Source organism: Aedes albopictus, chromosome 2, assembly GCF_035046485.1.
Source record: "Aedes albopictus strain Foshan chromosome 2, AalbF5, whole genome shotgun sequence".
NCBI classification, from domain to species: domain Eukaryota; kingdom Metazoa; phylum Arthropoda; class Insecta; order Diptera; family Culicidae; genus Aedes; species Aedes albopictus.
Genome location: NC_085137.1, coordinates 228,288,901 through 228,303,312, shown reverse-complemented (window position 1 = coordinate 228,303,312; position 14,412 = coordinate 228,288,901). Strand labels below are relative to the sequence as shown.

Below are 14,412 nucleotides of genomic sequence, written 5' to 3'. Positions count from 1 at the left end.
ATGATTGTCATAGTCGCTTTTTCGAATTTCTACAATGTTATACTTTATTATATTTTATTTAAATAAAGCAATTAAAATCAACCGAAAAATTAATAGTGGGAAGGAGATTTGCAGCACTTAATTGTGCTGATAGTGTTAATTGCGGACTTTCAGGTATATTAGAGGGTTTTCCAGATGCTACTTAAAAGACGTTATAGTCAGTTGGTAGTCGAAATAAAACTAAACTTTATTATCGTATTCGGTAATATCTGAAGCCCATGCTTCACTCTTCGGCTACTCTCTCTCAGAGCATGTATGAGAACCCTACCAGAGGGTTTGTCCTATTTACCGAACGCGTCTAGCTACTACAACTTCTACCCCGTTTAGAATTTACTCATACAATTCGCAAAATTCCTAATTCTGAGTATTACCGCGTATTACTGAAGCCTGAACCTGTGCATATTATATTCAACTAATTCTGAAGCCAAAACTACAATAAATACTCCTAAAATAGATCGCTCAAAATAGAACACATTAAAATCCATGCTTCACATAAAAAATCCTTGCAATTCAATAATACACAAAATCACACTTTCTCCGTTTCTTCGGGTTCCTCTTGCTTCGCCGGTGTTGCACATCGTCCTGGATTCTTCGATCTTTGTCTAGTAGAACGGGCTGCTCCAGACGCTGAGAGCTCGATAGGGCATCTTGAGATACCAAATTCCGATCCGACTGAACGCCCAAACATGGTGGTACCTCCTCCCCAAATAAAAAGGAGTCGGCCGCGAAGCCATAAAAATCTGAGTCAGAATCTTCAGACGAGTCCTCTTCGCTTCTTTTCCGTTTGTTTCCATTGCTTGTGCTTGCGCTGTTGCTTGGCCCTGCTAAAGGCTGTGTCGGGCTCTCTCCGGTCAAAACAAAACGACGAGAAACTCGGCGGCGAGAGTCTTCCGGGATCTTAATCTGTCGCTTATGCGCCGAAACGATCCGGCCGCCCAAGGAAATCTGTAAAACGTAAGGAGATACGTGCTTTAGAAATATGGCTGGTATCCATCGCTTAAGGTCAGTATTGTTCGGGTTTTTGTAAAATATCAAATCTCCATTACGCAAATTAGTAAACGGGTCATGTGGTTTGTCTATGTTAGCTGAACATGCAGGTGGTGCACCATTAGTTGGTTCTGTCAGGTTATACTTAAAGCTGTGTTTCGGGTTAATCAAATCCAACGTTGTTTTTGGTCTGTATGAAAGAAGCCGTTCTGAGGGGAAAGCGTTGTCCGATCCTAAGCAGGTATTTCGGTAGTTCATCAGAAAATACGAGAGCTGTTCGTCCATCTCCAGCTTTCTTATTTCAGAATCAAGCAGGAACTTTTTCAGGACATCCTTAACCAAACGAACCATCCTCTCCGCCTGGCCATTACTTTCAGGGTGGTAGGCAGGGCTTTTCATTACTACTACACCCTGCTCCTTAAAGAAGTTAACGAAATGCTCAGAATTGAATGGCGGTCCACCATCTGTGACCAGCACATCTGGTAACCCATATCTGGCAAAAATACCAAGAAAAATCTTGATAACCTTCTTGCTATCCGTACCGAACTTCATCTGCTCAACTTCCACCCATTTTGTATGGCTATCCACAATCAATAAAAAAACCTTCTTCTCGAAAAAGAAAAAATCGGCATGAAGCCTGCTAAAAGGTTTCCTAGTTGGAATCCAAGGAGAGTATGGGGAATCCCCATTGGGGATCGTTTAGAAACGGCCGTAGTTTCTTGACAAACTCTACATGTCCTAACAAATTGCTCAATATCTGAGTTCATCCTGAACCAATAAACGGTTCGCCTTGCCAATTGCTTGATCTTATGCATACCTGTGTGATTCCTGTGAAGTAGTTTCAACACATCCACCTTCATAGAATCCGGAATCACGACTCTATCATGGAAAAGTAGGCAACCGTCAACTTCCTCTAAATCCTGATGGTTTGAGTACACATCCAAAAACTCCTTGTCTAAACGATCTGGCCAACCGTTACGTAAATACTCCATAATCCTTTGAAGAAATTCGTCTTTTTCCGTTTCAGCAGCTACTTTCTTATAATCCAACGGAAATTCTCCGGAAAAATTGAGGCTTTTGACATAATCTCGATCCAACTCCTTAGGAACCTGCTGCGAAATCGGAAACCGCGAACAAAAGTCCGCGTTCCCCATTCTTGCTGATGGTCTATAGATGATATCATAGTCGTATATTGAAAGGTCAATCACATAACGCTGCAGTCTAGTAACTGAAATGGAATTCCTTCCTTCTTTTCCGTAGATACCAATTAACGGTTTGTGATCGGTGTAAATGGTAAATTTCTTCCCGTACAAAAATTTGTGGAATTTTTTCACAGTGCTAACGACGGCCAGAGCCTCCAGATGCAGAATCGGATACTTTTTCTGAGCGTCATTGAGCGTAAATGATGTAAAAGAAATGGGCCTTTCTTCTCCATTTACTAGATGAGCAATTACTCCTCCTAGCCCATAGTTACATGCGTCAGTCACAACTATCACAGGTTTGTCAGGGTCAAAATATTCCAGCAAATTCGGTTTTAACAAAAACTGTTTGCACTGGTTGAAAACCAAGTCACACTCAGCAGTCCAGTCAAAACGCGCGTTCTTTTTCAAAAGTCCATAAAGAACTCTAAGCCGAGAGGACAAATTTGGTATAAATTTTGAATAAAATGCAATTAAACCCAAAAATGCCTTGAGTTCTGAAACATTTCGCGGAGCGTGAGCTTCGCGAATCGTTTCCACTTTTTCTGGACATGGAAGAAGACCATCTTTGGTCAAAACATGTCCAAGATAAGGTAAATTATCGACAAAAAACTTGCATTTTTTCAAATTCACTTTAATGTTAACCCTAGCTAACCTTTCTAGGACCAGAAGAAGTTTTCTCCTGCAGTCGTCAAAATCCTTCCCAGCAATAAGAACGTCGTCCAGATAACAGAATACATTATCTAACCCCTTCAAAACCTGGTCCATGACCTTTTGGAAAATAGCGGCGCTTGATGACGCCCCCTGTGGTAGCCTGTTATAAACGTATAACCCTTTAATGGTATTAATAACCATAAACTTTTTGGATCGCTTCGAAAGCAAAAGCTGAGAATAAGCTCCAGCCAGATCCAAAGAACAAAATACCTTAGACCCAGAAAGGGCAGCAAACATATCCTGTGGTAAAGGTAGTGGGTATTTGCTAGGAATAATAAGCTTGTTAATAGAGACTTTACAGTCTATAACAAGTCTGATGCTCTGATCTTTCTTGATCACTACTACCACCGGAGACGCCCATTCGCTAGCCTCTATTGGAGTAATTACACCATCCTTTTCTAGGCTATCGAGATGCTCAACAACTTTGTCCCTTAATCTCAAAGGCACCTCATACGCTTTCCTAAAGACCGGAGTATCGTCCTTTAGAATCAAGTCACCTACAAAACCAACGATCAGATTCAACAAATTCTTATCAAAAAGCGCTGGAAACTTACTCCTTATTCAGGGTGTCGACTACCTGGAAAAACCTGGAAAGTCAGGGAATGTCAGGGAATCTATTTTTGGACCTGGAAAATCAGGGAAAGTCAGGGAATTTTGTTGATGGTCAGGGAAATTTTTCCACGATAATCATAAAACGATGTATTCCAGTTATACCACATGTTATGGAATTTGAAAAACTTGCTAAATTGTTTCTTCAAACTGTAACGTCCATCATTCTGATTTACGATCAAATCAATGTATTAACTTCATCCTGATTTTTGTAGCATTCAGTTAACGTAATGCTATTCTGCATTTTAACATGAAGCCTTATTTCATAACAAAATTATAAGTCCGGTTAATAATCTAAAACTTAAAAGTACATGACACTATACTCAATGTGATGTTTGGCGAACTTTTGGTGATATTGTTTTGAGATGCCTCACTCCTGCATCTTGATGGGTTGCTAATGAATTTTTTGGTGGGTAATGTCTTGCGATGTCCAGAAGTTTGTTGTTCAGACCACTAGTAATTTTTATTATTTTCTGGAGATATCTTAGTTGAAACTTGAGTAATAATCCCTGGAAAATTTTCCCGAAATGATTGCGTAGTACTTCGTCTGATTCATTCTAGATATAAGCTCCCAGTGAAGCTTAGTCTGCCTCTTCAACTTAGTGTTCTTAGAGCGTTCATGATTAACAAAAATTGTAATCATGATTAATCATTGATGATTATTTTTTTTATTTCGGTGATTATTGATTATAATTAATGATTAATTTGCTTTTAAGGATGATTAAAGATTATGATTTATGATTAAATTTGGTTTTATCTGTGATTATTGATTATGATTAATGATTAAAAATGGCTCATTGATAAAAAATCATGATTAATCATAATTAATCAATCACAAAAAACTGGATGTGATTAAAATATATTTGCTGTTTAAAATATTTTTGAAGTTTCAAAAATAAAAAGTAACTCTGTCTGGGAGATTTTTGAAAGAAGAATCATAAATTATAATATTTAGAGCAGCATTAAACCAACTTTAATTGAATAATATATTTTATATGATAAATCATTTTAGGGTATGAATGATTAATGATTGATTAACTTTTTTCTTATGATTATGATTATTGATTAATGATTAAATTGCGAAATCAGTGTGATTAAGATTGATGATTAATTAGAGAAATTTTTGTGATATGATTAATGATTTTTGATTAATCTAAATCAATAATCATGATTAAATTTATGATTAATCATTAACGCTCTGCTTTAAGCACTTCTAAAGGCAATTAAAATTTTATGCACTAGAGAACTGGATTCCCAAGTTACTTCACACCTTTTTAATACATTTTTAACTCATGGTGATATCTTGACCCCAAAAAATCTAAAATATTTTACCCAGATCCTTGAACTAGTCTTCTTTTGCAAAACTCAAATACAATTTCCAATGAATTTTCTAAAATTATTTAGCAAACTTTCCTTGACAAATCCTTACCAGACTTTTCGCATGCCTTTCACAAGTTTTGTATCCAAACGCCATCCTCTCCTGGTCTCCTGGCATAGTCCTCACATGATTTAAATGATTATTTTTTTTCAGATTACTCGTGACATGACTTGGTGACATCGTGAAACAGCATTCTTTAGAGTTTTTTTTTCCAAGATTCAAAAAAGTTTTCTACTGTGTTCTCGAACAGACCACTATTTAAGGACAAGGTATTTGGAGTACATTGCTCAAAATTTCTAGAGCACCGTTTTTTAGAACCGTTAAACGGATTTGGATTAAAATGCATCACGCTAATTGTTCAGTGGTTGTCAACAGCGTGATGCATTTTAATCCAAATCCGTTCAACGGTTCTAAAAAACGGTGCTCTAGAAATTTTGAGCAATGTACTCCAAATACCTTGTCCTTAAATTATTGTAAATTTAAAAATTTGGGTGAACTTTAGAAGTGTTTCTTGGTACGGCAAAATATCTGTGTTGATAACTCACGAATACATCCGATATTATCAATGATGCGTACCAGATAGTATTATATGCAGGTTTAATTCTTTGATAAAAATACCTATGTGGGTTAAATTCTGAAAACAAAACTGTCCGGCCAAAGCCTGATCTTCATACACATTTCAAAAATTTTGTATGAACAAAAGTCTACGTGGGGAAGGGAATCGGGGTGGGGAAGAATATCGAAACATCTACTAGACATCCTGTAATCTTATTTAAGGATTCAACCGATTTCAATGAATGCTTAGAGAGCAAACCCGTACGAATTTTCGAAAGCGCTTGATGGAGCTATTAAAAGTATTTTGTAACATAATTTATACAACATAATTTCTTGCTGAAGGATTTTGTAGAGTGCTCAACGGATTTTATTTTGAGATTTTTTCATTATGAATATGCGAAATTTGCGACAAAATTGCAGCCACAAATTCTGAACATCTAAACTGCCCCCACTCGCATAACTGTCCCATTTGACTTTTCATCATTTTTGAGTTAACGTTATGAATAGTCATCATTTTCGATGTACTTCCAAAAACAATTATAAAAATTATGATTTTTTATGTCAATATGTGAAAAAAATACCAAGTCATGAGCGTCCCATATCAAAAGTACCCGCATAACAGTCCCATCATGGATTTTTGTGTCACGTAACACAAAACTGAACAACTTTGTAGTGATTGTAATATTTTTTACAGTCATATATTCATGTGCAAAGCAATCTGTGAAAGTTTCGAGATGATCGAAATATTCTTCAAATTTTGGCGATTTTTCAAAGTTTTATATGGAAACAAGTTTTCAAACTTCAAATGCTGTTTTCTCAATTCCTACTTTTTGCAAACGGGACTGTTATGCGAGTGGGGGCAGTAAAGTAGTTCTAACTTATAAAACAAAATTGGGATGTCACCCTAATAGTGTTCTAGGAGTAATGTCTTTCAAATATCCTAGTTGCAATGTCGGCGTTATTAAAAAAAATGTAAGTTGGTCTTCTTAAAGAACTTTTATCTAAATTAGGGAATTTTTGGTGGACTTGTCGAAAGTTATTTTCAGCACAGCGTATCAGGTAGAATAATTCTGAAGAAATACTGTAAATATGCCCCAAATGTATTGGAAAAAATCTGGTGCATTTCACTTGGTTTTTTTTTCTATTTTTCCACTCCTAGAAAAAAAGCAGGAAAATTCAGAAAACTGAATTTCATCTCATGAGCAGATATCGTTAAGGTTAGATTTACATGACCTGGAATTTTTAGTGAAAGTGACTGGAAAGTCAGGGAAAGTCAGGGAATTTGATTTTCAAAATTGAGTCGACACCCTGTTATTTCTTCTACTGCTTCTTCCCTCGCATTCTCATTGGTTACGGCGTTTACACGTTGGCTCGGCAAAATTTGACGGGAAAAGGTGTTCCTCCACCCTGCGTAGAATATATCCAACCAGCTGCGACCCATCAGCGGTACGAAGTCCTTGTCTCCATGCAGCACGATCAGATAAAGTTCCTCCACTACTCCATTCAAACTAACCGAAACTTTCACTTTGCCCAAAATGCTGAGTCTGTTGCCATCGATAACATAAAGTTTCCGTCGACTATCCTCGATGGGAAGTTTAGATAAGTTATTTGAATAAAAAGCTTCGGAAACTACAGTCTCAGCGGATCCACAATCGACTTCCATGGTCAAACGCCTCTTCTGTACCAGAACATCGACATAGCATGGTTCGTTGGCTCTAGTCCTGGCAGCAATCATCATACAAGGCGACTCGTCATCATCAGAGTCGGAAGCTAGATCCCGTTTCAACCTCTTGAAAAGCCCCGATGTGTTAGAGGATGATGGCTTAGGAGAGTCGATGAACTTTACAAAAGGTTTGTCTTTCCGAGGACTTTTTCTTGGGCTCTTCCTCTTCAGCCTAAAACAAAATCTTTTTGTGTGCCCGGTCTTATGGCAAAAAGAGCAAGTGAAAACTTTTTCCGAGTCATGCTCCCCATTTCTTCTTCCGCTTCTACTCCTAGAATAATAAGAATGGCCGCGATCGAAACTTCTACTCCTGCCACGGAAACTCTGCCCAGCTGGTCCTCGCTCAACTCGTCTACCCAACCTAGCTACAACACTGACTCGCTTCTCCTCATCACGGTTCACCAAACGAGTCCTATCAGATGACAACTCCTGATTCACGATAAGCTTTTCCGCTTTAGCAGCTGTCAGGTCCTCCTCATCAAACAACCTCTTCTGCAACTGCCTGTCGAATGTCCCAATCACTAGCGCATCACGGATAGCACGGTCCTTGAAATTCCCAAAATCACACAGTTCGGCCAATTGTTTCACTGCCAGCACGAAATCCTCGGATTTTTCATGCTGACCTTGCCTGCGGGTCCAGAACCTGTACGTGTGAATCACGTCGGAGTCTTTCTTGTCATATCTTCTCTTCAATTCGTCAGTAATTTGCCTGTAAGTCAAGTCCTTGATATTTTGACCTGGGAATAGGAGCTTGACCTGGTTAAAAACCTCGGTGCCACAAACGGCCAAAAAGGAAATCTTATATTTGTCAGCGGAGTAATTATTATGCTCGAATAAGAACTCCAACTGCTCTAAATACTGAGCAAACGGGATCGTACCCGGTACATACGGCTCAGTTGTCGTAGTTAATGACATCCTACCAATAAAAAAAATGGAATAAAAACACAAAAAAGCAAAGCTTATCAAATCCAAAAATGCTTGCTTCAGCAAAAAAAACAGTAAAAAAATTGATATGAAAGAAACAAATTTACATACCTGTAAACACGGCAATGAACAAACAAAAGTTCAATGCGAAAATCCTGAGCAACCAAAGCACAGCAACAGCAAACAATCTCCTGCAAAGCGAAATCGCCGGCCAGGGAAAGCCAAAACCTCAATGCACTTGGACCTGGCAGCAGCAGCCAGCAGCAGCAACAAACAAAAACAGCAGTAGGTAATCCAACGGGTCATCAACTAGCAAGGGTCGATGAACTCTTTATGCACCATCAACAAACAAGCAGCAGTCAAGCCAGCAGCACACACCACCACAAAAAATGCACTTTCGCAGATTAGCAATCGATGCTCTTCACGGCGGTTGCTTTCTGTTACACTCGAAACGTCAGCCCTAGGCACAGCAAAAGCTGTGAGTTGCGTTCGGTCTGTGTCCGTTTTACCGCCTGGCGCCACAGTTGACTACAATAGAGCAGTGATGCAGCACCGCGCTCTGCGACCTGTTGTTGTGATGAAAAGAAAATGGTATTGAAATTTCTAAAAAGGCAAAGATGATTAAAGATGGCTAAAGATTGCACAACAAAAGGTTTTACTATTTCAATATGCTATTGAATAAAAAAAATAGGAGCCTCTTCCACAAAATGCAAAATGGTTATCTCTGAAACGGAAAAAGCGGATTGTACGCCACTACGCTGTTCCAGAGACAAGAAAGAGGTAAACCCTGAATCACTTGACCGCAGAAACTTTTTTTTTTGCACTTCAAATTTGCACGCGTATTTTACACAACTGGTGAAATAAAAAAAAACTTCCGATTTTCACTATGAACTAATTCACCTAAATCAACTTACACCGAAAAATTCACGCCAATAGCACACAATTGCACACCGGCGGACGTGAAATGCACGGGAGTTGAAAACAAAATTCTACCTCGTCGACACTGTTAATTGCGGACTTTCAGGTATATTAGAGGGTTTTCCAGATGCTACTTAAAAGACGTTATAGTCAGTTGGTAGTCGAAATAAAACTAAACTTTATTATCGTATTCGGTAATATCTGAAGCCCATGCTTCACTCTTCGGCTACTCTCTCTCAGAGCATGTATGAGAACCCTACCAGAGGGTTTGTCCTATTTACCGAACGCGTCTAGCTACTACAGATAGATTCGAAGCTAACGTGCGAACACTTGACGTGACAGTTTGGACTGGACAAAAAACTGACTGCTTTTTATTAATTGAACAACGTTACTTTTGTATGACTAGGTTGACATTTCTAGGCCACGCATGAGAAAATGACATAGTTTATCTTGATAGGACCGATAGTACAGAACGAATTTGAATATTTTTCATAGTATTTGTAGGGGGATGAATACATAATAGTTGACAAGCAATTTTTGTTTATCTCTTAGATGATGTTATGACACCAACAGAAAAAATATCAGAAGTTCAGTAACATGTAACTGTAGGTTTTGGACCGATGACATTTTAAGGACACAAGAGATGAACACAGATAAGTAAAAATCAAGAAAACAATTTGACACAGAATCGACTATATCTTAACATACGGGTTCGACTGATTCGATGAATCTGTCTAGAAGTATCTAGAAGACAATTGACGCTAAGATTGGAAAGAAGCTTGCAGTTGGGACTAGACTACAATAATGGCCGATAGGAAACATTGCGCTAGACAGCATTATTATTCATTTTTTAATGTTTACCCGTAGGCTTTTCGCCGGTTGACAGTACAGTATTTAGCTGTGTACGAAGATACGGATTAGTTGGTGTACAGATGACAGGGTTCTCACGGGCAGTGCTTCAAGTGAGGCTTACATAACAACTGACAATAAAGAAGCCTATTTTCCTTAACTTTATACGCAGTGGACATCTGACCGAACATACGTGTTTTCGTTAATCTCCTAGGCATTATTAAGACATGACGTATGTGCATGACGGAACAACTAGCAGGACACAGTTCTAGACGTATCTTTTCAATAACGACATTCAGCATATTTCAAATAAAACTACACTTCAATAAAGCAAAGACTAAAGCTGCTATGATAGAACAGTTCAGAATGACTTAATTGACTGTTACCTTGGAGATCTACTTCGAATAACTGACAAATTGACAAGAACCTAACTAATTACATGGATCATACTAAAAAACCAATTGACAAAAAGAAAAAAGGGGAAACTTTTAGTAAAACTATTTTTGTTCAACGCAGGCCAAACAGTGTCGACTTGGGCCACACACGCCTACGTACTTCTGTGTGTTGAAACAAAAATAGAGGCTCCTAGAAGCAAATGTAGGGAAAGGGTGCGGTGTAGAACATAAGCACAGTGTTGCTACCGCCGTAATCACTTTGAAAAAAAAAAAAAAAAAAAAAACAAACAAAAAAAAGCTATTTAGGTAGACTTTTCATAGAGAGTCAACCCAACGAAAGCGCTCTTCGTTCTATCAAACTTGATTGTTTCTTATAGGAAACTAGAAAACAAAACAAGAGCATTGATCATTGGCCAAGGCCATGCATTGGAAACTTAGCATCTTCCTTATTTTACTGCTAATTGCTAAGAAGTTCCGAATCTGGATTTCAACATTTTTGTTATCTAGTTCGTTTATTAATGGCTCAATCGCGTGTAACGCATCACGGAGCCGAATTCATTTTTTGTATACAATTACATACAACTTATTGCTTTCCTAAGTATGTTAGTACTGAGAGAAGGTCTTTATATATTACATGCGAGGGAAATCAATAATGGACCGTATATAGATAAGATCGCGGGTCCCCAACACATCTCTCACATGAACAAAGAGTTGTCTACCACGGGCCTCAAGGGTATTCAATAGTAGTGCTCCGGAGGCGTCATTATTCGGGCATTGCCAAACTACGTGGTCAATACCATCATAACCGGAACCGCACTTGTACAAACATTGCTCAGTGCGAGGTTAATTCTGTGTTATACCTATTTGTTTTGCTGAAGAAATCAACATTTTGCGACTAGTTGCATAAACAACTACCTATAACTAACGTAACGGCACGTTAAACATCCGTTTTTTCTCATTTACAGGTCGCTGAAAAATCATCGGCATTCTTCCACGCAATGACCTCCCAGGACGCCATCATGGAACAGATGCGCGAAGCTACCGCTCTTGTATCACGACTCCGTTCCCGACTGAAACTGATCGACGATACCATCATCCGTGAGTCGCTGCAAATCATCAGCCTGGAGCGGGTCCGTTCCAACAATAACATCGTCCTGGAACGGCTGAAGCTGATGTCCACGGTGCATCAGACTCAGCCGATGATTCAGCTTCTGCTGAGCACTCAGGATTACGTCGCGGCGCTGGATTTGATCAGCACGACCCAGGAAATTCTGAGCGCGGAACTTGTGGGCGTTCATTGCTTCCGGCATTTGCCTTCGCAGCTAACCGAGATGGAACGGCTGATCGATAAGATGCTGACGACGGATTTCGAGCGGTACTCGACGTCGGATCTGAATCGGCCATTTGCCGGGGATAATAGGCTGGTCGAGAAGGTGTTGGATGAGGATAAGTTGATTTGTATTATATCGGGTTTGTTGCGGAAGCGGAATTTGGATTTCATTGATACTTACAAGCAGGAAGCGATTACAACGGTTCGGGCAATTGTGAAACAGATGGTGATCGAGGTCATCGCTTCGGGGGATGCGGAGGTTTGTTTGACTGGAGCGGGAGAGGAAGCGCAGAGTCTGTCACTGTCGGAGTGGATTGTACTATTGGAAACGGCGACGGTCACATTGATGAGGTTGCTGAGGCGAGTTCGATCGGTTCATGATGTGATGCAACAGACTGCCGATGCAAGCGCCGGGAAGATTACGGATGATGTGAGTTTTATAGATACAGAAGCATTCCTTTCCGCTGAAGACTATGAAGTAGTCAAAACGAAGCTAGCCAATTTGTTGCAAAGTGTTTGCAATTATTGTCATGAACGTTGCGCCAATTTGGTATCTAACCAAAGCCTGGAGAAGAGCTCGGTCAGTGCCGATCAGATAGCAAAACTAACGGAAATCGTAGAACGGTTTAGCGATGGTTGTGAAGAAGTTTGTGGAATTCAGAGTGTCCCGTTGAAGTTGGCCTTGCGAGCTCAAGGAACGAGGTATGCTCAAAAGTTCCATTCTGAGCGGAAATCGAAAATGGCTTTGCTGCTCGATAGCGAACGGTGGAAACAAGCCGAGGTGCCTGCTGAGTTCCAAAAGATGGTGGAAAGCATTTCGAAAGGAGTTTTTCTATGGAACAAAAGCTCAGAAATGAACGGAGGAACTCCAGTTTCGTCGCCGCCTCCACAAGCTGTACTGATGGTGGACGGACAACCGTTCGCATTGGTTGGAGCTGCTCTGCTTCTAGTGCAAATCGTTAGTGAATACTGTCGTTGCGCTTCTCAATTGCCCGTAATCGCAACCCAGCTAGCTCGCAACGTGATCGATCTACTAAGAACCTTCAACTCTCGCTCTTGTCAGTTAGTGCTCGGTGCCGGTGCCTTACATGTGGCCGGTCTAAAAACCATCACCAGCGGTAATCTTGCCCTCGTATCTCGTGCTCTACAACTAGTCCTCTGGCTGTTGCCACACGTCAAACGTCATTTCCAATCCCTGGAACCAAATGGTACCTCAACCGGCTCAACGACCATCCTCACCGGTTACGATTCAATCGAGAAAGATTTCGCCTCCCACATCAAAGAAATAGAAAACAAAGTGTTAGCCATCGTTTGCGATCTCGTCACCAACCAACTGTCCAACTGGGACGCACGGCCGCCGGTTCCTTCCCAACCATTCCGCAACATCAGCCGACAGTTTGTCAAACTGCACGAGGCAATTGCGCCGATCCTGCCGGAAAAACAGGTAGCTACCATCTACCGGGTGGTACACAAAAACTTCAAAGACAAACTTCGGGAGCAGCTGCTGCGAAACAACATCACCAACAACGGGGGACCCCAACACGGCACCGTCGTGTCTGAGTTGACGTTCTATATGGAAACCCTGCGGACCTTGAAGGCGATGCCGTCGGAGGAACTGCGCGACGAAACTTTGGACGATATTTGGTTAAAGTAGGATTTAAATTTCAGTGCAGACGGGGCTTGATCCTTTTGTGAGTGGAATTTGTGTCTCGGTCAGTTTGGATATGTTTCCTTTTTGTTAAAGTATTTTAAAGATTCCTTATTTTAGAAAGTCTAGCTATTTAGAATAGAGGTTCGCTTCTGATGGTGATCATTTTTTTAATGTGTAAGTGTTACCGTTGTGTCAGCGTTATTCTCGGGTATCTACAATTATTTGACTCTAAACATGTTATTTTGTTTTATGATGATTTAAAAAATATTTGAGCTGTTTTTTTGTAAAAGTTTTAAAATTTTCGCTGTTTTGTAAAAGTTTTAAAATTTTCGATCACTATTTCCCAAAAAAATGAAAGGAAATTCACAAATTATTCACTGCAAATTAAAGGATGCTGGGATACCCATAATAGAGTGTGGGCATTAAATAAGAAACATTTTGAAAAAGCATGAGGAGAAAACCCAAATCATGGTTGAATTAAGATTGGATCGAGATACTTAACTTGCCTTTCTCAACTTTTTGCCTGGCTGTATTAAGCTGAAACAGACATCTGCAAAATTCAAAATAATTCGTTCTCCATATTCCAACAATCGAATTAGGTTGTTTATTTCTAGATTTTGTGTAGTTGTTTTGTTGCCCGATAAACAAAGGTAAATCTTTTTCATACGAGTCAACCTATTGCCATTAAAAGTTTTGTCAATTCATAACACACATATTTATTTGCTCTGCTTAAATTCTGTGTTTTTGTGCAAGTCCACGCGAGAGTGCATCTATGTCATGGAAGGTGTAAGATTTTGTCGAGAATATTACAACACGCATGTTGGATAGCTTAGATAAACAATTGATAGGAAATCAGCGAATTTCAAATGAATATAAAAATTGTATAAACTTGGAAAACGACTCTTTTGATTGGTATTCTAAACAATCCGAATGCCTACCTGTGTGGTAGTAAATCTGCACTGTTATTCGACTAGCCTTCCAATGAACTCTGGTAGCACATGATCTGGTCTGCCAAATGAACATCAAGGAATTTGGAAGGCTCGCAAACGGGCGTCGCGTCACTATTTCGTGAACGTTAAAGTGTAAACACAAGTTACTTCCTGCGGGGCACCCGCTTGTCCATAATACAGCTTCCGCTCGA

General features: G+C 39.7%; 1 protein-coding gene across 1 annotated transcript in view; it reads left to right on the top strand.

Moving 5' to 3' along the window:
• The window catches only part of LOC115257144 (vacuolar protein sorting-associated protein 54-like), a 33,170-nt gene extending 19,025 nt beyond the window's left edge, over nucleotides 1-14,145 (top strand). The window contains exon 3 of the mRNA XM_062851248.1: nucleotides 11,256-14,145. Within this exon, the coding sequence (XP_062707232.1) occupies nucleotides 11,256-13,274 (2,019 nt within the window). The 3' untranslated portion in view covers nucleotides 13,275-14,145. The remainder of the gene's footprint in view (nucleotides 1-11,255) is intronic.
• Nucleotides 14,146-14,412: the final 267 nt, after the last annotated feature.